Source organism: Hemiscyllium ocellatum, chromosome 28, assembly GCF_020745735.1.
Source record: "Hemiscyllium ocellatum isolate sHemOce1 chromosome 28, sHemOce1.pat.X.cur, whole genome shotgun sequence".
Taxonomy (NCBI): Eukaryota; Metazoa; Chordata; class Chondrichthyes; order Orectolobiformes; family Hemiscylliidae; genus Hemiscyllium; species Hemiscyllium ocellatum.
In genome coordinates, this window is record NC_083428.1 from 2,174,002 (window position 1) to 2,198,192 (window position 24,191).

The 24,191-nt window shown below is 52.2% G+C and overlaps 1 protein-coding gene across 5 annotated transcripts in view; it reads left to right on the forward strand.

Moving 5' to 3' along the window:
* The window catches only part of LOC132829070 (unconventional myosin-IXb-like), a 119,109-nt gene that overhangs the window by 77,596 nt on the left and 17,322 nt on the right, over positions 1–24,191 (forward strand). For all 5 annotated transcript variants that reach the window (XM_060846371.1, XM_060846367.1, XM_060846369.1 and 2 more), the window contains 6 exons: positions 1,839–1,978; positions 5,571–6,419; positions 7,373–7,460; positions 16,339–16,445; positions 17,203–17,333; positions 23,738–23,955. In XM_060846371.1, coding sequence (XP_060702354.1) covers positions 1,839–1,978; positions 5,571–6,419; positions 7,373–7,460; positions 16,339–16,445; positions 17,203–17,333; positions 23,738–23,955 — 1,533 coding nt within the window. The remainder of the gene's footprint in view (positions 1–1,838; positions 1,979–5,570; positions 6,420–7,372; positions 7,461–16,338; positions 16,446–17,202; positions 17,334–23,737; positions 23,956–24,191) is intronic.

Here is a 24,191-nt window from a genome sequence, read left to right on the forward strand (position 1 = left end):
CTAATGAGGCACCAAGAAACTAAACAACATCCCCAGCTCACAGCTTGTGTAATTATACAGAGTCAGTGTGTATTCAGCAGGGGAAGGGTCACTCACTGTGTAACAGTGTGGGCGGCACGGTGGCACAGTGGTTAGCTCTGCTGCCTCACAGTGCCTGAGACCCGGGTTCAATTCCCGACTCAGGCGACTGACCGTGTGGAGTTTGCACGTTCTCCCCGTGTCTGCGTGGGTTTCCTCCGGGTGCTCCTGTTTCCTCCCACAGTCCAAAGATGTGCGGGTCAGGTGAATTGGCCATGCTAAATTGCCCATAGTGTTAGGTAAGGGGTAAATGTGGGGGTATGGGTGGGTTGCGCTTCGGTGGGTCGGTGTGGACTTGTTGGGCCGAAGGGCCTGTTTCCACACTGTAAGTAATCTAAGTAATCTAATCTAAACTGTACAGAGTCAGTGTTTATCCAGGAGGGTCCGGGTCACTCACTCTGTAACTGTACAGAGTCAGTGTTTAATCAGCAGGGTCCGGGTCACTCACTCTGTAACTGTACAGAGTCAGTGTTTATCCAGGAGGGTCCGGGTCACTCACTCTGTAACTGTACAGAGTCAGTGTTTAATCAGCAGGGTCCGGGTCACTCACTCTGTAACTGTATAGTGTGTTTATTCACCAGAGTTAGGGTCACTCACTCTGTAACTGTACAGTGTCAGTGTTTATTCAGGAGGATCAGAGTCACTCATTGTGTAACTGTACAGAGTCAGTGTTTATTCAGGAGGGTCCGGGTCACTCACTCTGTAACTGTACAGTTAGTGTCTATTCCTGTTGAAGGGCTTTTACCTGAAACGTCAATTCTCCTGCTCCTCGGATGCTGCCTGACCGGCTGTGCTTTTCCAGCACCACACTCTTCAACTCTGATCTCCAGCATCTGAGTCCTCACTTTCTCCCAGCGTGTATTCAGAGGGTAAGGGTCGCTCACTGTGTAACCGTACAGAGTCAGGGTTTATTCAGCAGGTTAAGGGTCACTCACTGTAACAGTATAGAGTCAATTCAAAGTTTGGGAGAAGAGTTGTAGTTCGGATGCTCGTTGTTGTGGTTCTGTTCACCGAGCTGGGAATTTGTGTTGCAGACGTTTCGTCCCCTGTGTAGGTGACATCTAGGTGACGACCAGCTATCCTTAGTAGCCACACACGCAGATGACAAGCAACATGAGTTCAACTGGGACAACACTACTATTATAGGACAAGACAAACAGAGAACAGCCAGGGAATTCCTAGAGGCATGGCACTTATCCACTGATTCAGTCAATAAGCACATCGACCTGGACCCAATATACCAGCCACTGCAGCAGACAGCTGGAACTGACAACCGGAAGCGGCAGAGACAAGCCACTACAAATGCCGGAGGAAAGATCACAGAGACGCTTCACAGGAGGCTCCCAAGCACTGAGGATGTCACCTAGACAGGGGACGAAATGTCTGCAACACAAATTCCCAGCTCGGCGAACAGAACCACAACAGTATAGAGTCAATGTTTATTCAGCAGGATAAAGTTAGTTATGGTGTAACTCTCCTTGTCTCTCCCTCTCTCCCTTTCCGCATCGCACTTACGCTCGCTCTCTCTCTTTCTCCCCATCTCTCTATCTCTCTCTCTCTCCCCATCTCTTTCTCCCCCCCCATCTCTCTCTTTCTCTTTCTCTCTCACCCTCCTCATCTCTCTCTCTCTATCTTCCCCCCCATCACTCATTCTCTCTCCCCCTTCAATCACACTCTCTCTCCCTTCCCCGTCTCTCTCTCTCTCTCTGCCTCTCCCTCCCTGTCACTCATGGTGCTCTGTCTGACTCCTCTCCCCCCAGGTCTGTTTTCGGTCCTACCTCGTTCGGTTGGCTTTGCGACGAGTCCGAGCAGCTGCTGTGATCCAGGGCGTCTGGAAGCGATATGTGCAGAGACGCGATTTGAGACAGAAGATCCAAGCGATGGCACTGGTCCAGGACAGGTAACCCCTTCCCCACCCACCCCCCCCTGGATTGTGGTGTTGGCCTGATGTGGTCTTGCTGTTTCCCTCCCTGGGGTTCACTTGCTGTCTTTATTGTGTGTAAACTCCTTGGTTTTTTTTGGCAAATCTCCAGCTCCCGATTTCATGGGAACAGCTAGAGGCTATTCAGCCTGATCTGTCATCGACACCAGCCACCACAGGATCCCTGTTCACCATTTCAGGCCCAAATTCTGGAATTCTCTCCCTCATCAATCCATTAGCATGACAGCCCCCAGGGCTGCTCCCCCTCCCCCACACTGTCCCATGTCTGGTTGGTTCCTGATCTGCTGGTTTGGGTTCCTGTGTAATTCCAACTGCTGCACAACTCTTCAATCCCACCTTAAAAATGTGTTGGTCACTTTTTGATCTTCACTGATTTCCAGTGAGGAGAGAGTAACAGCCCTTGACATGAAAGGCACCTTCGACCAGGTGTGGCATCAAGGAGCTGTTAGCAATCAATGGGTATCAGGGGACGAACTCACCGCTGGTTGGATTCATACGTGGTCCATCAGAAGATGGTTGTAGTTGTTGGAGGTCAGTCATCTCGGCTCCAGGACATCTCTGCAGGAGTTCCTCAGGGTAGTGTCCCACTCCCAACCATCTTCAGCTGCTTCAGCGATGACCTTCCCTCCACCAGAATGTCAAAAGTGGGGATGTTCGATGATGATTACACAATGTTCAGCACCATTCATGACTCCTCAGGTGCTGAAACAATCTGTGCTCAAATGCAGCAAGACCTGGACAATATCCAGGCTTGGGCTGAAAAGTGGCAAATAAAGATTATGCCACTCAAAGGCAGGCACTGACCAGTAAGAGACTGCCTCTGGTAACAGGAACAGGTGAAAGGTTGTGAATTCTTCACGGGATTGGTCAATAGGATATGGCTTCATTGGCAAAGCCAGAATTTATTACCCGTCCCTAATTGCCCTGATTGGTCTGCTTAAACATTTCAGAAGGCAATCTGAGGTTGACCTCATTTGTTGAGAGTCTGGAGTCACATGGAGGCCAGACCAGGTGAGGATGACCGATTTCCTTCCCTAAAGGACATCAGTGAACCAGATGGGTTTCCACAATTGCTGAGGGAGTGCCGCACTGTCGGAGGGTCAGGGCTGAGGGAGTGCCGCACTGTCGGAGGGTCAGTGCTGAGGGAGTGCCAAACAATCAGAGGGTCAGTGCTGAGGGTTTGCTGCACTGTCGGAGGGTCAGTGCTGAGGGAGTGCGACACTGTCGGAGGGTCAGTGCTGAGGACGTGCGGCACTGTCGGAGGGTCAGTGCTGAGGGAGTGCGGCACTGTCGGAGGGTCAGTGCTGAGGGAGTGCGGCACTGTCGGAGGGTCAGTGCTGAGGGAGTGCCAAACAATCAGAGGGTCAGTGCTGAGGGTTTGCTGCACTGTCGGAGGGTCAGTGCTGAGGGAGTGCGGCACTGTCGGAGGGTCAGTGCTGAGGGAGTGCCGAACAATGAGGGTCAGTGCTGAGGGAGTGCTGCACTGTCGGAGAGTCAGTGCTGAGGGAGTGCTGGACTATTCAGAGGGTCAGTGCTGAGGGAGCGCTGCACTGTCGGGTGGGGTCAGTGCTAAGGGAGCGCTGCACTGTCAGGTGGGGTCAGTGCTAAGGGAGCGCCGCACTGTCGGGGGGGTCAGTGTTGAGGGAGTGCAACACTGTCCGAGGATCAGTGCTGAGGGAGCGACGCACTGTCGGAGGATCAGTGCTGAGGGAGTGTGGCACTGTCGGAGGGTCAGTGCTGAGGGAGAGCCCCACTGTCGGAGGGTCAGTGCTGAGGGAGTGTGGCACTGTCGGAGGATCAGTGCTGAGGGAGTGTGGCACTGTCGGAGGGTCAGTGCTGAGGGAGAGCCCCACTGTCGGAGGGTCAGTGCTGAGGGAGAGCCCCACTGTCGGAGGGTCAGTGCTGAGGGAGAGCCCCACTGTCGGAGGGTCAGTGCTGAGGGAGAGCCCCACTGTCGGAGGGTCAGTGCTGAGGGAGAGCCCCACTGTCGGAGGGTCAGTTCTGAGGGAGTGCAACACTGTCCGAGGATCAGTGCTGAGGGAGCGACGCACTGTCGGAGGATCAGTGCTGAGGGAGTGTGGCACTGTCGGAGGGTCAGTGCTGAGGGAGAGCCCCACTGTCAGAGAGTCAGTGCTGAGGGAGTGCTGCACTGTCGTAGGGTCATATCTGAAGCTGGGTTCTTCCTGGTCTTGGGGCTAATGTTGAGTGTCTAGCAAATATCAGTGAAGTACATGACCTGAATGTTACCACGTGGTTTTTATGGGATCTCACTCTGCACTCGCTGGCTGTCAAATCTCCACATTACATTTGCAAAATGATCACACTTTCTAGCTTTCCGGGGCCGGGAGAGTTGGTGCTAAAACCTAAGTTTGTGCTTGTTGTTGCCCCCCACCCCAAACACTGACCCCCCCCAACACCGATCCCCCATCCCCCAACACTGACACCACCCCCAACACTAGCTCCCGTGACACTGACCCCCCCATCCCCCAACAATGATCCCCCCCCAACACCGACCCCCCAACACTGACCCCATCCCCCCAACACCGAACCCCATCCCCCAACACTGATCCCCCCCAATACCGACTCCCATCTCCCAACACCGACCTCCCCATCCCCCCAAAAACCGACGCCCCCATACCCCCCAACACTGACCCCCTCACCCCAACACCAACCCCCCCAACACCGACTCCCACCATCCCCCCAGCACTGACCCTCCCATCCCCCCAGCACTGACCCTCCCATCCCCCCAGCACTGACACGCCCATTCCCCCCAGCACTGACCCCCCATCCCCCCAGCACTGACCCCCCATCCCCCCAGCACTGACCCCCCATCCCCCCAGCACTGACCCCCCATCCCCCCAGCACTGACCCCCCCATCCCCCCAGCACTGACCCCCCCATCCCCCCAGCACTGACCCCCCCCCATCCCCCCAGCACTGACCCCCCATCCCCCCCGCACTGACCCCCCATCCCCCCAGCACTGACCCCCCATCCCCCCAGCACTGATCCCCCCAGCACTGACACCCCCATCCCCCCAGCACTGACACCCCCATCCCCCCAGCACTGACACCCCCATCCCCCCAGCACTGACACCCCCATCCCCCCAGCACTGACACCCCCATCCCCCCAGCACTGACACCCCCATCCCCCCAGCACTGACACCCCCATCCCCCCAGCACTGACACCCCCATCCCCCCAGCACTGACAGCCCCATCCCCCCAGCACTGACAGCCCCATCCCCCCAGCACTGACCCCCCCATCCCCCCAGCACTGACCCCCCCCATCCCCCCAGCACTGACCCCCCCATCCCCCCAGCACTGATCCCCCCAGCACTGACCCCCCCATCCCCCCAGCACTGACCCCCCCCCATCCCCCCAGCACTGACCCCCCCATCCCCCCAGCACTGACCCCCCCAATACCGACTCCCATCTCCCAACACCGACCTCCCCATCCCCCCAAAAACCGACGCCCCCATACCCCCCAACACTGACCCCCCATCCTCACCCCCCGCCCCCCGCGGTCACTGTCTGATGGTGCGTGTTTCCTGACAGAGCCGGGCGTGTGCCGCAGCGAGAGCAAGAAAGGCCGGAGTCTGCTGCCCGCGAGGAGCCGGACCTCAGCCAATCACTGCCCACGACTGACCAGGGCCCGAGGGGTGTGGTGCCCGGCTGGATCGGGGGGACTGACCCGGGCGATGTTCCTGAACAGAATGCCACCCCGTCTGCCCAGAAAGCCCCGGCTGAGGGCACAGAGAGGTCACACTCCTACCGGGAGAAACGGGAGAACCGAAGGATGCGGGGTTTGGAACATGACAAACTACAAAGAGAATTGGCATCACCAACGACTCTGGATGGCCCTCCGTCACCCACAGACGGTGACTGGTCAGTTAAACCACTCGGGAATGTGGAAAAGATGGCACAGAATGCCAGTGCTGTAACCAAGGTGCAGGCGGGTAACGGCATACCTTTGGGACAGCAACAGCTGGAGGAAGCAAGCTCTCCAGACACCAGGACTGCATCCGGAATAACTCCGGAGCAGCGGGTGGAAGGAGACAGGATCCTACCCACCCGTAACCCAGAGAGAATGGAGAGCAACCACCAGGCATCAGCTCACCCTCCAAGGCCAAAGAGTCTACCCTTGGTCACTGCCAACTCCCCGATGCCAAAGGACAGTGTGACAGAAAGATCTCGCTCCCCAGTCACTGTTACTGAGGCTAACAGTAAGCAAATCGCTTGGGAAGTTCCGGAAAATCCAAGCTCCTCACCAGGAACTCTGCAGCGTTACAACGATCGCGGAAAGCTGAGGAACAAAGCCGAGAAGTGGAAAGATAAACGACACCATGAGGCCACAAGCTCCTCGTCCGAGAAGGAAGGAAATTCCCAATCCGTCACCATCACAAAGTGAGAATCAAACCTGTTCGCGCTCTCCCTCCCTCCCCCATCCCCGTCCTTCCCTTCCATCTCTCCCTCCCTCCTTCCATCCTGCTTTCTCCCCCTCCATCTCTCTCGTGCTTTTCCTCCTTACCTCCATCTCTCTCTCTCCCTCCCTCTCACCGTCCCACGCTCTACCTCCCTCCCTCCATCTCGCTTCCTCCCTCACTCTGTCTCACTCTTTCCCTTCCATCCCTCCATCCTTCCATCTCACTCCCGCTCTCTCTCCCTCTCTCCTTCCATTTCCCCCTCTCCCTCCCTCCAACTTGGTTTTTCCCTTCCATCCCTCCCTCCTTCCATTCGGCTCTATCTCCTTCATGCTCTCCCTCCTTCCATCTCTCTGTCTCTCCCTCTCTTCCTTCCTCCCTCCCTCCTTCCATCCTGCTCTCCCCCTCCATTTCTCTCGCATTCTCCCTCGCTCACACCCCCCTCCCTCCATCTCGCTCACTCCCTGCCTCCATCTCGCTCTCTCCCTCCCTCCATCTCGCTCTCTCCCTCCCTCCACCTCGCTCACTCCCTCCCTCCCTCCACCTCGCTCACTCCCTCCCTCCCTCCATCTCGTTCACTCCCTCCCTCCCTCCATCTCACTCGCTCTCTCTCTTTTATTCTATTTCTAACTATCTCTGACACTCTCTGATGTTGGGTTATTTGAAGGATCCTAATTCTGCATTGGGTGGTGCGTGGCAACGGTGCGAGTCAGGGAGGGAGGGAGGGGTTCGGTGTGATTCAGGGAGGGAGGGGGGACAGTGAGTATTGGGGGTGTATGAATGCAGATGTAATTTTGCCTTGAGGCCATTCTACAGCTTCTGTCCCTTTAACCTTGGACACAGTCGCTGGGCCCTGAATAAGCACTGTTGGACCAACCCCATCTGACCATTCCCCCCTCCCCCGGACTCTTTGTCTCTCCCTCACCCAAACTGCAGGGACAAGGAGCCCGTGTTACATGAAGGTGGGGTGCAGCCGGACTCTACATCGTCCCCAGAAACAGCAGCTGAGACTCCATCGAGAGAGGTAGGTGGGAGGTTCCCGTTTCCCCTGTATAGCTATCTGTCTGTGTCTGTCTCTGTGTCTGTCTGTCTGGTGTGTGTGTGTGTGTGTGTGTGCCTGTCCCTGTGTCTCTGTGTGTCTATTGATGAGTTGTAGTTGATGGTCAGGTTGTGATCTAGATGCTTACTGACAGGAGTAGATTAATTTGTGGATCATTAATTTTATTACAAATATACTGAACCAGTGGAAACTGGCCTCTTCCAGCCAGTGCCCGTTGTGGTTCTGAAATATGGGATCATTCTGTGCAGCTCAGGCTGGGCCTGGGTTCTCAGTTGCTCCTGAATGACCTTGAACATGGCCTCACTCCTATCCATCTGCAGCGTCTGCCTTTCCACAGAATGGCGTCCTGCTCTGACCGTGTGTGCAATAGACGACCCACATCGTGTCCCCACATTGTGAGTATAACAACCATCCCGGCCTGCACTGTACAGAAACCACCCACCACCCCATACCCTGGAGCTGGACCCTGACTGGGACCAATCCCCGGCCTGTGACTGTGCCATCCTGAGGGGTGGGTCTGAATTGTGGAAGCTGTGAGAGCTGTGGGGTTGGGTAGGGACATGAAGTGTACACCCTCACATGGAGATCTCTCGGTTCGGAGTTTGGACAGTTTTGCTGAAGGCTGCCTTTCCCTAAAAACATGAAATTCTTTCCCTTTTAATTTCACTCCATCCCTTTGATATGTGTGAGGAATTGTTTCCAGTTGTGGGATTCTTCCGTCTGCTCTTGGTGGCTGTCACACCCTGCTGTGTTTTCGAGGGGGAGTTTGATGCCTGGCTTGTGGATTGCCTCAACTTTTTTATCCTCATGAAAAATCTCTTTGGCAAAACTTCAGAAATGTGCCCAGTGCCATCTGAGCAGAGCTGTGTCACTGAGGGTCGGCCGGGCATCACCTGTGACAGTCTGGGTGGGTGGGGGGGGGCGGTGTGTAAGGCTAATGCCCTCCAACCATACAGGAGTTTTGCCCTCTCCCTCTTCCTCCATTCCCTCCATTACCACTCCCTCCTCCACCCCAACAAGCCAGTCTCTGATATTCTCAACATCTGTTTCTGCTAACATAGTGAAGAACCTCACAGTTTTCCATATTGCAGGGGGTCCCCAATTTGCAAACATTCAACTTCTGTACTTACAAACAAGATCCCATTGGGGGTGTAATTTTAAATATCTGACAGATGAACATTTCCGATCCTCCTGAGCAGCTGCCGTACTGTCCTGCTTTATCTTCCAAGTTGTGAACAAATTGATTTGCTAACAGACTCCAGAATCTAACCCATTCACGAATCCTGTCAAATCGTCCTGAGCTGACTTACATGCTCCTAATGACACATGTTCCCACTTAATGTTGTACCAATGCCAAATGTAGAAAAATTATTTTAATCCCTTTTTCCCAATCATTGATATATATTCTGAAAAGCCAGTGCACCTGTTATGGTCCAGACCAAACCCCCTCGAAATATATTAAGACGATAGCCTAGGCCCTAACTTTTCTTATTTTGGAAGGTCAGTGAAAAGTGTTGTGTTCCAAATGTAATTCAGTTGATCAAACTGCCAGGCTTGAAACAAAACACACGTTATTGTTCCATTATAATAAAATACAAACAAAAGAAAAAAGAATTGGAATAACTTAAATCTATTGGAAAACTTAAGCAGAATAACAGATTATTTAACTGCTAAATAGTAACAGCTGTGCTGAGGGGGGATGTTCCCAGAAATACATCCAGAGAAGTTATTTGGGTGGAACTGAGAAATTAGAAAGGGATGATCACCTTATTGGGATTGTATATTAGACCCCCTAATAGTCAGAGTGAAATTGAGAAACAAACTTGTAAGGAGATCTCAGCTATCTGTAAGAATAATAGGGTAGTTATGGTCGGGGATTTTAACTTTCCAAACATAGACTGGGACTGCCATAATGTTAAGGGTTTGATGGAGAGGAATTTCTTAAGTGTGTGCAAGACAATTTTCTGATTCAGTATGTGGATGTACCTACTAGAGAAGGTGCAAAACCTGACCTACTCTTGGGAAATAAGGCAGGGCAGGTGACTGAGGTGTCAGTGGGGAAGCACTTTGGGGCCAGTGACCATAATTCTATTAGTTTTAAAATAATGATGGAAAAGGATAGACCAGATCTAAAAGTTGAAGTTCTAAATTGGAGAAAGGCTAATTTTGACGATATTAGGCAAGAACTTTCAAAAGCTGACTGGGGGCAGATGTTCGCAGGTAAAGGGATGGCTGGAAAATGGAAAGCCTTCAGAAATGAGATAACGAGAATTCCTGTCAGGGTGAAAGGGAAGGCTGGTAGGAATAGGGAATGCTGGATGACTAAAGAAATTGAGGGTTTGGTTAAAAAGAAGGAAGCATATGTCAGGTACAGACAGGAGAGATCGAGTGAATCCTTTGAAAAGTATAAAGGCAGTAGGAGTATACGTAAGAGGAAAATCAGGAGGGCAAAAAGGGGACATGAGATAATTTTGGCAAATAGAATTAAGGAGAATCCAAAAAGTTTTTACAAATACATTAAGGGCAAAAGGGTAACTAAGGAGAGAATAGGGCCCCTCAAAGATCAGCAAGGCAGCCTTTGTGTGGAGCCACAGGAGAGGGGGGGAGATATTAAATGAGTATTTTGCATCAGTATTTACTGTGGAAAAGGATATGGAAGATATAAACTGCAGGGGAATAGATGGTGACATCTTGAAAAATGTCCATATTACAGAGGAGGAAGTGTTGGATGTCTTGAAACAGGTAAAAATGGATAAATCCCCAGGACCTGATCAGGTGTACCAGAGAACTCTGTGGGAAGCTAGGGAAGTAATTGCTGGGACTCTTGCTGAGATATTTGTACCATCAATAGTCACAGGTGAGGTGCCGGAAGACTGGAGGTTGTCAAACATGGTGCCACTGTTTAAGAAGGGTGGTAAAGACAAGTCAGGGAACTATAGACCGGTGAGCCTGACCTCGGTGGTGGGCAAGTTGTTGGAGGGAATCCTGAGGGACAAGATGTACATGTATTTGGAAAGGCAAGGACTGATTAGGGATAGACAACATGGCTTTGTGCGTGGGAAATCATGTCTCACAAACTTGATTGAGTTTTTTGAGGAAGTAACAAAGATGAGGATTGATGAGGGCAGAGCAGTAGATGTAATCTATATGGACTTCAGTAAGGCATTTGACAAGGTTCCCCATGGGATACTGATTAGCAAGGTTAGATCTCACGGAATACAGGGAGAACTAACCATTTGGATTCAGAACTGGCTCAAAGGTAGAAGACAGAGGGTGGTGGTGGAGGGTTGTTTTTCAGACTGGAGGCCTGTGACCAGTGGAGTGCCACAAGGATCGGTGCTGAGTCCTCTACTTTTTGTCATTTACATAAATGATTTGGATGTGAGCATAAGAGGTACAGTTAGTAAGTTTGCAGATGACACCAAAATTGGATGTGTAGTGGACAGCGAAGAGGGTTACCTCAGATTACAACAGGATCTGGACCAGATGGGCCAATGGGCTGAGAAATGGCAGATGGAGTTTATTTCAGATAAATGTGAGATGCTGCATTTTGGGAAAGCAAATCTTAGCAGGACTTATACACTTAATGGTATGGTCCTAGGGAGTGTTGCTGAACAAAGAGACCTTGGAATGCAGGTTCATAGCTCCTTGAAAGTGGAGTCGCAGGTAGATAGGATAGTGAAGAAGGCTTTTGGTATACTTTCCTTTATTGGTCAGAGTATTAAGTACAGGAGTTGGGAGGTCATGTTGTGGCTGTACAGCACATTGGTTAGGCCACTATTGGAACATTGCGTGTAATTCTGGTCTCCTTATCGGAAAGATGTTGTGAAACTTGAAAGGGTTCAGACAAAATTTACAAGGATGTTGCCAGGGTTGGAGGATTTGAGCTACAGGGAGAGGCTGAACAGGCTGGAGCTGTTTTCCCTGGAGCGTCGGAGGCTGAGGGGTGGCCTTATAGAGGTTTACAAAACTATAAGGGGCATGGTTAGGATAAATAGACAAAGTCTTTTCCCTGGGGTCAGGGAGTCCAGAACTAGAGGGCATAGGTTTAGGGTGAGAGGGGAAAGATATAAAAAAGATCTACAGGCAACGTTTTCACATAGAGGGTGGTACGTGTATGGAATGAGCTGCCAGAGGATGTGGAGGAGGCTGGTACAATTGCAATATTTAAGAGGCATTTGGATGGGTATATGAATAGGAAGGGTTTGGAGGGATAAAGGTCAGGTGCTGGCAGGTGGGACTAGATTGGGTTGGAATATCTGGTCGGCGTGGACAAGTTGGACGGAAGGGTATGTTTCCATGCTGTACATCTCTGACTCTAAAACTGTTCCAATATAATAACATCACATTAACACACTTCGAAAGTCAAATTCATTTAAATAGATACTATCACATGCAGTTCTCTAGTCCAGGAGGAGTGAACATTAATAGAACACTCACAGTGGGGTAAGAATCTCCAGCATTATGCTGGAGCAGTGAGAGATGTATAGCAGCTTCCAAACCCCAACAGTTGAAGTCTGACCCCAACCATTCAGGCTGCATCTATTGTTCCAATTTTTTAAAAAACCCAAGGCCTCACAAGCTGTTTACTTCATTGGCTGGAAACAGGCCATTCAGTCCCTCTGTCTCAACTTCTGATAATAACAAACACCAGGACAAAACACACCTCTGGAAGGCGTAATATCTCCACCTGCCCCACTCGTTCCCACAGTGTCTCCACCTGCCCCACTCGTCCCCACAGTGTCTCCACCTGCCCCACTCGTCCCCACAGTGTCTCCACCTGCCCCACTCGTCCCCACAGTGTCACCACCTGCCCCACTAGTCACCACAGTGTCACCACCTGCCCCACTCGTTCCCACAGTGTCTCCACCTGCCCCACTCGTCCCCACAGTGTCTCCACCTGCCCCACTCGTCCCCACAGTGTCTCCACCTGCCCCACTCGTCCCCACAGTGTCTCCACCTGCCCCACTCGTCCCCACAGTGTCTCCACCTGCCCCACTCGTCCCCACAGTGTCACCACCGTCCCCACAGTGTCTCCACCTGCCCCACTCGTCCCCACAGTGTCTCCACCTGCCCCACTCGTCCCCACAGTGTCACCACCTGCCCCACTCGTCCCCACAGTGTCACCACCGTCTCCACAGTGTCACCACCTGCCCCACTCGTCCCCACAGTGTCACCACCTGCCCCACTCGTCCCCACAGTGTCTCCACCTGCCCCACTCATCACCACAGTGTCTCCACCTGCCCCACTCGTCCCCACAGTGTCACCACCTGCCCCACTCGTCCCCACAGTGTCACCACCGTCTCCACAGTGTCACCACCTGCCCCACTCGTCCCCACAGTGTCACCACCTGCCCCACTCATCACCACAGTGTCTCCACCTGCCCCACTCATCACCACAGTGTCTCCACCTGCCCCACTCGTCCCCACAGTGTCTCCACCTGCCCCACTCGTCCCCACAGTGTCTCCACCTGCCCCACTCATCCCCACAGTGTCACCACCGTCCCCACAGTGTCTCCACCTGCCCCACTCGTCCCCACAGTGTCTCCACCTGCCCCACTCGTCCCCACAGTGTCACCACCTGCCCCACTCGTCCCCACAGTGTCACCACCGTCTCCACAGTGTCACCACCTGCCCCACTCGTCCCCACAGTGTCACCACCTGCCCCACTCATCACCACAGTGTCTCCACCTGCCCCACTCATCACCACAGTGTCTCCACCTGCCCCACTCGTCCCCACAGTGTCACCACCTGCCCCACTCGTCCCCACAGTGTCACCACCGTCTCCACAGTGTCACCACCTGCCCCACTCGTCCCCACAGTGTCACCACCTGCCCCACTCATCACCACAGTGTCTCCACCTGCCCCACAGTGTCTCCACCTGCCCCACAGTGTCTCCACCTGCCCCACTCGTCCCCACAGTGTCTCCACCTGCCCCACTCGTCCCCACAGTGTCACCACCTGCCCCACTCGTCCCCACAGTGTCACCACCGTCTCCACAGTGTCACCACCTGCCCCACTCGTCCCCACAGTGTCACCACCTGCCCCACTCATCACCACAGTGTCTCCACCTGCCCCACTCATCACCACAGTGTCTCCACCTGCCCCACTCATCACCACAGTGTCTCCACCTGCCCCACTCGTCCCCACAGTGTCTCCACCTGCCCCACTCGTCCCCACAGTGTCTCCACCTGCCCCACTCGTCCCCACAGTGTCTCCACCTGCCCCACTCGTCCCCACAGTGTCACCACCTGCCCCACTCGTCCCCACAGTGTCTCCACCTGCCCCACTCGTCACCACAGTGTCACCACCTGCCCCACTCGTCCCCACAGTGTCTCCACCTGCCCCACTCGTCCCCACAGTGTCTCCACCTGCCCCACTCGTCCCCACAGTGTCTCCACCTGCCCCACTCATCACCACAGTGTCTCCACCTGCCCCACTCGTCCCCACAGTGTCTCCACCTGCCCCACTCGTCCCCACAGTGTCTCCACCTGCCCCACTCGTCCCCACAGTGTCTCCACCTGCCCCACTCGTCCCCACAGTGTCTCCACCTGCCCCACTTTCCCCACAGTGTCTCCACCTGCCCCACTCGTCCCCACAGTGTCACCACCTGCCCCACTCGTCCCCACAGTGTCTCCACCTGCCCCACTCGTCCCCACAGTGTCTCCACCTGCCCCACTCATCACCACAGTGTCTCCACCTGCCCCACTCGTCCCCACAGTGTCTCCACCTGCCCCACTCATCACCACAGTGTCTCCACCTGCCCCACTCGTCCCCACAGTGACACCACCTGCCCCACTCGTCCCCACAGTGTCACCACCTGCCCCACTCGTCCCCACAGTGTCACCACCTGCCCCACTCGTCCCCACAGTGTCACCACCTGCCCCACTAGTCACAGTTTGCGAACAGAGAGAGTAACCTTTTATTCCCATATTCTGTTTCCTGTCTGTCAGCCAATCCTTAATTCATAATGGTACATTACCTCCACTATAAAGTGCCTTAATGTTTCTAATCAACCTCCTGTGAGGGTTTTAATCAAAAGCTTTTTGAAAATCTAAATATATCATGTCCGTTGATTCTCATTTAGCAATTTTATTAGTAACATCTTCAAACAAAAAACTTCAAGTTTCTCAAACACAATTTCCTATTTGCTAAACCATGTTCAATCAAAATATTACTATTCAGTTGTCTATTTGTCTCATCCTTTCTAATCATCTCTATCATTTTCCCTCCTCCTGTGCTAAAGCTAACAGATCTGTAGCTCCCTGTTTACACTCTCACTTGCCAGTTGAATTGCGGGGTGACATTTTTATAAAACAATCTTCTTACCTGAAGCTAATTTCCTTCAAAGTCTCATTCACTCAAGGGCTTGGCACCATCCAGGACAAACCAGCCCAAACATCCACTCCCTCCCCCACCGACGCTCAGTAGTAGCCGTGTGTGCTAGCTACAAGATACAGAAATTCACTAAAGATCCTCAGACAGCACCTTCTAAACCCACAACCAATTCCAACTGAAGGGCAATGGCAGCAGATACTTGGAAATACCACCCCCTACAAGTTCCCCTCTCAGCCACTCACCATCCTGACTTGGAAATAAATTGCCATTCCTTCATTGTCACTGAGTTATTATCTGGAATTCCCTCCCTTAGCGCATTATGGGTCAACCTACAGCATTTTGACTGCAGCGGTTCAAGAAGGCAGCTCACCCCCACCTTCTCAAGGGGCAACTAGGGACAGGCAATAAATGCTGTCCCTGTCAGTGGCACCATCTCCCACAAATGAATTTTTAAAAACATTCTCCCTAACTATTTGAATCTCGACATCTGGGAGATTATTTCTATCTTCAATGAAAACAGAGGACTGTGTAATCATTTAACTGCTCTGCCTTGTCTCTGTTTCCCATTAGAAATTCTCCTGACTCTGCCTCTAATGGACTCAGTCATTTTAACCATATGACTATTTTAGAAACTAATAGAAACTCTTACAGTCCATCTTTATTTAATTTTTGCTGGTTTGCATTCACATTCTATTTTCCCTTTCGTTCTCAGTCCTTCTTTGTCACATTTTATAATCCTCCGACTTGCTGCTATCTTTGACACCCTTCAAGGCTTTTTCTTTATGCCTTACATCATTCGGAGCGTCATTTATAAGCCACGATTTACTGACCTTTTGGAGTCTTTCCATCCTGAAGGGATGTATTGCTGATGTGGGCCATGTAATAGTTTTTTTTAAAAGTCTGTCCATTACCAAGGAGAATGTTGTGGTTCTGTTCGCAGAGCTGGAAGTTTTTGTTGCAAATGTTTCGTCCCCTGGCTAGGCGACATCATCAGTACTCTGGAGCCTCCTGCGAAGCGCTTCTTTGATGTTTCTTCCGGTATTTATAAATTCCGGAAGAAACATCAAAGAAGCGCTTCGCAGGAGGCTCCAGAGCACTGATGATGTCGCCTAGCCAGGGGACGAAACGTTTGCAACAAAAACTTCCAGCTCGGCGAACAGAACCACAACAACGAGCACCCGAGCTACAAATCTTCGCACAAACCTTGAACCAAGGAGAATGCTGATGTGTGGTGTTGGCTGGCTGACATGTACTGCTCCCTGGGGAGAGGCTGGAGGTAATGGCTAACCCAGTCTGAGCTGTGAGAGGAAACATGCTTCCTCCCCATGATTGGGAAATAATTCCTCTCATTTGTAATGCTAATTAATCAGAATTTATGGCCCTTGCTGGGTTTTACATGAACATAATCTCACTTAAAAAAATTTTCTCTCTTCACGTTCACATATTTACATTTTTTTTGTCTTTTGCTTCTTTTTCTGTTTGTTCCCCTGCTCCCACCTCTCCAGACTCCAACAAATGAACTGCAAGAGGGTGACAGAACACCTACCAAAGCAGTGGTGCAGAAGAAAACATCTCAGGAGCTGGATCCCATGCAGACTCTCGAATCTCCCAAGTATGTCAGACACTCCTTCCTGGAGGGCACCGTTCTGAGGGTGCTGCAGTTTGATAATAAGCCCAATTCCTGCGCCAGGGGTGGGGGAGGGGGCATGGTGAACCTGGGACATCTTGCATTGGTCAAGGTTGATGCTGTGCCTTGGGAAGTGATTGTGAGCATTGGATTGAGTGGGTGGGTTCCAATGGAATTGCATCCCCACAGGGTGGTTTTCACACCTTTCAGGTGCTGGGAGGGGAGGGTCTGGCGATGGGTGGGGAAGGCTCCTGTTACTGACTGCTGGGGGTGGAGGTGGTGGTCAGTTTGAGGCAGTGCCACCCTCCCCTTCGCTGTGGCCAACAGGCTGAACAGTGATTGTAATGGCCTGGGGGGGTTTGGTTGGGGCAGGGTGGAATTTTCTATTTCTGCAAGATGACGAGATTGTGCTGTAAGTGTTGAGATGTTGGCAAGAGATTAAAGTGTAACATTAGGAGATGGGGAGGTAGTAAGTTACAGCAAAACTGAGCAAATGTGTGGGGTCTGTACATGGCTGAAGCTGTAACCAGGATCTGTGGGTATGGGTGGACAGTTGGGAAAGTGATGGGAGAGACAGTGATAGGGTAACGACTGGGAAATAATGGCGTTAGGCTCCAACAGTTACAGTTTGGTGAGAGACCAAAATGGTGTTTACCCTCACCGTTTCCCCTTATAATTGTGTTTTTTGGTGATTGTGATTGTGTTCCTAGTTCCACTTCCCTCTTTTCCGATCCTAATGTAGGTCTTTATACCGTGGTCCACTGCGGAGGTTTCTCGGGAAGAGACAAGCTGAAAAAAAGTCTTCAAAGGAGCTATCGCTGGATGAGGTCTGTCCGAACCTGCTCCCCGACACAGTGAAGGGCTTTGGAGACAGTGAGTTTCTGGCTTCCTCTGCAGAGCGTCCTTTCCTCTTAATCCTTGGCCAATTAATTTAAATCTCTGTCCAAAATCAAACTAAAAGCAGAAGGATACAAAAATATTTGGTTTAATTTTCGAACGGAGAGCTACTGAAGGCTGGGAAAGTGTATTTTAGGAGAAAATGGGCTCATGAACAATGAGAGTCAAAAAGTGTGGGGCTGTTGAGTACAGGAGTTGGCAGGTCATGTTACAGTTGTACAGGACTTTGGTTCGGCCACATTTGGAATACTGCCTACAGTTCTGGTCGCCACATTATCAGAAGGGTGCAGAGGAGGTTCACCAGGATGTTGCCTGGTATGGAGGGCGCTGGCTATGAAGAGAGGTTGAATAGATTAGGATTATTTTCATTAGAAAGACAGAGGCTGAGGGGGGACCTGATTTAGATCTACGCAATCATGAGGGGCATAGCCAGGGTCAGGTTGTAAGTTTGCTCGCTGAGCTGGAAGATTTGTTCTCAGACGTTTCATCACCATGCTGGGTAACATCATCAGTGAGCCTCTGGTGCAGTCCTGGTGTTCTGTCCCACTTGCTGTTTCTGTGTCTTGGTCTGTTGTGATGGATGACATCATTTGCAGTTCTTTCTCTGAGAGGTTGGTAAATGGGATCCACATTGATGTGTTTGTGAATGGAGTTCCGGTTTGAATGCCAGGCTTCTGGGAACTCCCATGTGTGTCTTTACTGAGCCTGTCCCAGGGTGGATGGGTTGTCTCAGTCAAGCTGGTGTGTCCTCTTTGTTTGTGTGTAAGAATACTCGTGACGGTTGTTGAGAGTACGGTGCTGGAAAAGCAACAGCAGGTCAGGCAGCATCCGAGGAGCAGGAGAATCGATGTTTCGGGCATAAGCCCTCCATCAGGAATGAGTCTTGGGCCGGGCAAGGTGGAGAGATAAGTGGGGGTGGGGGTGGGGGTGGGGGTGGGGGTGGGGGGATGGGGAGAAGGTGTTAGGTCGGAGAGGTGGGTGCAGCGGATAGATCCATCAGATGGGAAAGAGTCCAGCCATACCGTGTTGGCTTGGGGGGTGTGTGTGTGTGTGTGGGGGTGTGTGTGTGTGTGTGTGTGGGGGGGGGTGTGTGTGTGGGGGGGGGGTGTGTGTGTGTGGGGGTGTGTGTGTCTGTGTGGGGGGTGTGTGTGTGTGTGTGTGTGGGGGGTGTGTGTGTGTGTGTGTGGGGGGTGTGTGTGTGTGTGTGTGGGGGGTGTGTGTGTGTGTGGGGGTGTGTGTGTGTGTGGGGGTGTGTGTGTGTGTGTGGGGGTGTGTGTGTGTGTGTGGGGGTGTGTGTGTGTGTGTGGGGGTGTGTGGGGGGGTGTGTGGGGGGGTGTGTGGGGGGGGTGTGTGGGGGGGTGTGTGTGGGGGGGGTGTGTGTGGGGGGGGGGGGGTGTGTGGGGGGGGTGTGTGTGGGGGTGTGTGTGTGTGTGGGGGTGTGTGTGTGTGTGGGGGGGTGTGTGTGTGTGGGTGTGGGGGTGTGTGTGTGGGTGTGTGTGTGGGTGTGTGTGTGTGTGGGGGGGGGGTGTGTGTGTGTGTGGGGGTGGGTGTGTGTGGGGGGGGGTGTGTGTGGGGGGGGGTGTGTGTGTGGGGGGGGTGTGGGGGTGTGTGTGGGGGGGGTGTGGGTGTGTGTGTGGGGGGGGTGTGGGTGTGTGTGTGGGGGGGGGTGTGGGTGTGTGTGTGGGGGTGTGTGTGTGTGTGTGTGTGGGGGGGGGTGTGTGGGTGTGTGGGGGTGTGTGTGTGTGTGGGGGGTGTGTGGGGGGGGTGTGTGGGGGTGTGTGGGTGTGGGTGTGTGGGGGGGGTGTGTGGGTGTGTGTGGGGGGGGTGTGTGGGTGTGTGTGGGGGGGGTGTGTGGGTGTGTGTGTGGGGGGGGGTGGGGGGGGGTGGGTGTGTGTGTGGGGGGGGGGTGTGGGTGTGGGGGCGGGGGGGGAGGGAAGAAACTGTTGCACAGTCTGGCCGTGAGAGACCGAACGCTCCGGTATCTTCTGAGGAGGGAGAAGAGTTTGAGTGAGGTGTGTGTGGGGTCTTCCACAATGCTCTGAGCCTTTCGGATGCAGCGTGTGGTGTAAGTGTCTATAATGGGGGGGGTGGGAGAGAGACCCTGATGATCCTCTCAGCTGTCCTCACTGTCCGTTGTAGGGTCTTACAAGCTGAGGCAGTGTAGTTCCTGAACCAGGCAGCGATGGAACAGCTCAGGGTAGTCTCAGTGAACCCTCTGTGGAATGTGATGAGAGTTGGGGGGGAGGGGGGTGGGGGGATGGTAGAATGGGAGATGGGCTTTCCTCAGCCTGTGCAGAAAGTAGAGATGCTGCTGGGCTTTCTTGGCTGTGGAGCTGGGGTGGAGGGTCCAGGAGAGATTCTCCACCAGGTTGACACCTAGAAATTTGGTGCTGTTCACGATCTCCCCGGGGGAGCTGTCGATGTCCAGGGGAGAGTGGTCGCTCCGTGCCCTCCTACAGTTAACAGCCATCTCTTCCGTCTCGTCCACGGTCCGAGTCAGGTTGTTGGCTCCGCACTGGCCCGTTAGCCTCTGCACCTCCTCCCTGTTTGCTGACTCGTCATTCCTGCTGTTGAGACCCACCCACAGGAGTGTGAGCAGTGAACGTGATGCTGTGATTCGAGTTGTGCATCGTTGCACAGTCGTGTGTCAGCAGGGTGGTGGACAGCAGTGGACTGAGCACACAGCTCTGGGGGGGGCCCCCCCATGCTCAGTGTGATGGTGTTGGAGTCAGTTCCCAATCCAGACTGACTGAGCTCTCCCAGTCAGGAGGTCCGGATCCAGTTACAGAGGGAGGTATTCAGGCCCAGCAGACTCAGCTTTCCAATCAGCTGCTGAGGAATGATGGTGTTGAATGCAGATCTGAAGTCTATGAACAGTAATCTGACTGAGGTCACCTTGTCCAGGTGGGGGAGGCCCAGACGGAGGGTGGGGAAATGGCATCAGCTGTTGAGTGGTTGGGTCAATACGTGAACTGCAGGGTGTCCAGTGAGGAGGTGGGGGGGGCGGGGGAAACAGGGTCTGAATATGCCTCATCACAAGCGCCTCGTAGCACTTCATGATGATGGGTGTAAGCGCAACAGGGAGGCAGTCATTGAGTCAGGATGCTGAAGACACCTTGGGCATGGGGACGATGGTAGTGGCCTTGAAGCACGTTGGCGCAGCTCCGGGAGATGTTAAAGATTCCGTGAGAACGTGGGCCGGTACATCAGAGCATCCTCTGAGCACTCTGCCAGGGATGTCACCTGGTCCAGCAGCCTTTCATGGGTTGACTCTGGGGCTCGTTTCCTGGCCGTCTGTCCAATGTAATGTTTGTTACAGTCCTTGCAGGGTACTTTGTACATAACGTTCGTTCTGCTGGCTGTTGGTACGGGGTCCTTTAGATTCATCAGGAGCTGTTTCAGTGTGGTGATAGGTTTGTAGGCTACCATGATGCCTAGGGGCCGGAGTAGTCTGGTCATCATCTCCGAGATGCCTTTAATGTATGGCAGGGCGGTGAGAGTCTCTGGGTATGTTGTGTCGTCTTGTTTAGGTTAGTTGTTTCTGAATTGGCGGACTGTACTTATCAGGTACCCGTTGTTGAACACGTTGTGGAGGTGTTTTTCTTCAGCCTCTTGTAGCTCCTGGGTGCTGCAGTGTGTTGCAGCTCGTTTAAATATTGTCCTGATGCAGCTCTGTTTGTGGACATTGGGGTGATTCCTCCTCTAGATGAGTATCTGGTCTGTGGGTGTGACTTTCCTGTAGATGCTGGTCTGCAGCTCTCCATTGGCCTTTCATTCTACTGTGACGTCTAGGAAGGGGAGTCGGTTGTTATTGTGGTGAACTTTATACCAGTGAGGACGTTGTTTTTGTGCCTGTGGGCTGCTTCAGCCTGTGCCTCACTACCCACTTCACCGTCAACAACAAACCTACAAACAAATCGACGGGACACCCATGGGATCCCCAATATCAGAGGTTAGAACGGACAGCGCTCCCTATGGTCCAGCGCAAGCTTTGGGTCCACTGTGTGGATGACACCTTTTTCATCACTAAATAGAACAAACTCGAAGAAACCCACAGATTTAAGAATCAGTTGATTCTTAAACAACAAGCCGAAACAAGAAGACGCAAAATGCCCAGAGACTCTAGCCGCCCTGCCATACATTAAAAACAGCTCAGAGATGACTACCAGATAACTCCAGCCCCTTGGCATCATGGTAGCCCACAAACCTACCACCAGACTGAAACATCTAAAGGACCCTGTATATACAACCAGCAGGATAAACGTCATGGACAAAATACCCTGCAAGGACTGTAACAAACATTACATTGGACAGACGGGCAGGAAACTAGCCACAAACACCAACTCGCCACCAAAAGACACGACCAACTATCACTAGCATCCTTACAAACAGACGAAGAGGGACACCCGTTCGACTGGGACAATCCATCTATCCTGGCACAGGCTAAACAAGAGACACGCACGGGAATTCCTAAAGGCCTGGCATTCAAACCAGAATTCCATCAACAAACACATCAACTTGGACCCCATTTACCAACCTCTCAGAAACCAAACCGGCAGGGATATCATCCCCCACACAGACCAGGACAGAACACCGATGCTTCTGAGGCTCACTGATGATGTTACCCCAGTACGGTGACGAAATGTCTGAGAACAAACCTTCCAGCTCAGCGAGCAAACCTACAACCTGAACCTCAACCTGAGCTACACATCTGCTCAAACATTGTATAGACAGGATGGATAGCAAGAAGCTTTTTCCCCAGAGTGGGGGACTCAGCTACTTGGGGTTACAAGTTAAAGGTGAGAGGGGAAAAGTTTAAGGGAGATATGCGTGATAAGCTCTTTACGCAGAGGGGTGATGGGTTCCTGGAACATGATGTCAGCGGAGGTGGTAGAGGTGGGCACGGTAGCATTATTTAAGATGTATCTAGACAGACACATGAATGGGCAGGAGCAGATCCTTAGAAAATAGGCGACAGGTTTAGATAGAGAATCTGGATCAGCGCAGGCTTGGAGGGCCGAAGGGCCTGTTCCTGTGCTGTAATGTGCTTTGTTCTTTGTTCTTGAAAAGCACAGCAAGTCAGGCAGCATCCGAGGAGCTGAAGAGTCGACATTTCAGCATAACAAAAGACTTTTGCCCGAAACATCAATTCTCCTGGTCCATCCGATGCTGCCTGACCTGCTGTGCTTTTCTAGCACCACATTCTTCACTCTGGTCTCCAGCATCTGCCGTCCTCCCTCTCCCCATGAACAAGGGGGCTTTCAATAGTTGACGGCTGAGATATTGTCAAAGAAAATGGTCAGTATTTTCAAGTGAGTGCAATATTTAGATATCTCTGGGAAAACTGACATTAAACTAAGGATAGAGATTTAACAAAATTAATGTGAATAATGTGACACGTAATGAAGAAATGAATGCGATTATGAAGAATGACAAATCCTCACATTCTGATGGTTTTCAATCGAGGATTGGGAAGGAAGTAGTTGAAGTGGCATTGCAGACATCCAGACTACAGTTTCCAAAATTCTTTCAATAATGAGCCGTTCCTTTTAACTGGAAACTTGTTTCTGCTGCTCACTATTTAAGAAAGGGAAGCAGGGACTGATGACCTGGGGTCAGGGAGTTACTGGGGTCTATGCTTAAGGATAAAGTGTGTGAACATTAGCATCTGATAAAACAGAACCAGTGTGGATTTATATGGAATGATTCACTCCGGAATTTTCCAAAACGGTGATTAAGTAATTCTGAAGGGAAAGCTTACCACTGGGTATTAAGGGTCACGTATAACAACTCATGGGGGTGATTTCCTGCTATTCCCCGACTCATCGCAAAGATTAATGATGTTAAGGGGCTGCAAAATTCCCAATTTCCCTGTCTTTTAGACCTAGACTGGCAGAAAATACAGACCAGGTTTCTGAACTTAATGTAAAATTCATTAGAACCCAATAGATTCTAACAACAGACAAACAATTCTAACCAAATGGAATTGAACACTGCTAACTGAACCTCTGAAAGGAGGGCTGCAAGGGAAAAGGGTTTCACCGAGAGGAGCTGGGCGGAGGTGAGGCAGGAAACCTCACAACCTTTAAAGAGAACTTGGATAAGCATTTCAAAATGTCATAACATTTGAGGCTGTGGGATTATTTTTGGTTTAGTACAGAGTCGATGGGCTGAAGGGCCTTTTCTGCATTCTATGATTCCATGATCAAACCCCACATACGTGCACAAACATTACCCACACACACCCACACACACACAACCCCCCCCCCCCCCCCCCCCCCCACACACACCCCACACACACACACCCACTGATGAACAAATGTAGAAACTGATGCTGCGGATCAGAGAATGATTCCTCTTTTTGCGGGGTTTCTTTACAGAAGTGGAGTTGGGTAAATCGGCCACTTTCCCCATGGCACAGTCCCCCCAGTACCTGTTCCCAGACACAGGCAAGGAGCACCCCAGCAAGGGGAAGAGAAGTCGCAGCATCAAAATCAGCAATGCCACCAGCGCCTCTGAGCAGTGGGAGGCTCAGCTTGGCCACAAGATTACTAACGCCAACGAACTGAAGAGTTTGGATGAGTTCCTCCTGAACAAGGTAAACACACACACGCGTGTTCATTTTCATCATCTTGGTCTCCTCCTCTGGCATTTTCTTCTATCTCTGTCTGTCTCTCTCTCTCCCCCTCCCCACCTCATTCTCTCCCTCTCTGTCTCTGACCCTCACTCTCTCTGTCTCTCTTCTCTCTCTCCTCGCTCTCTCTCTGTCTCTCGCTCTCTCTCTGTCTCTCGCTCTCTCTCTGTCTCTCGCTCTCTCTCTCTGTCTCTCGCTCT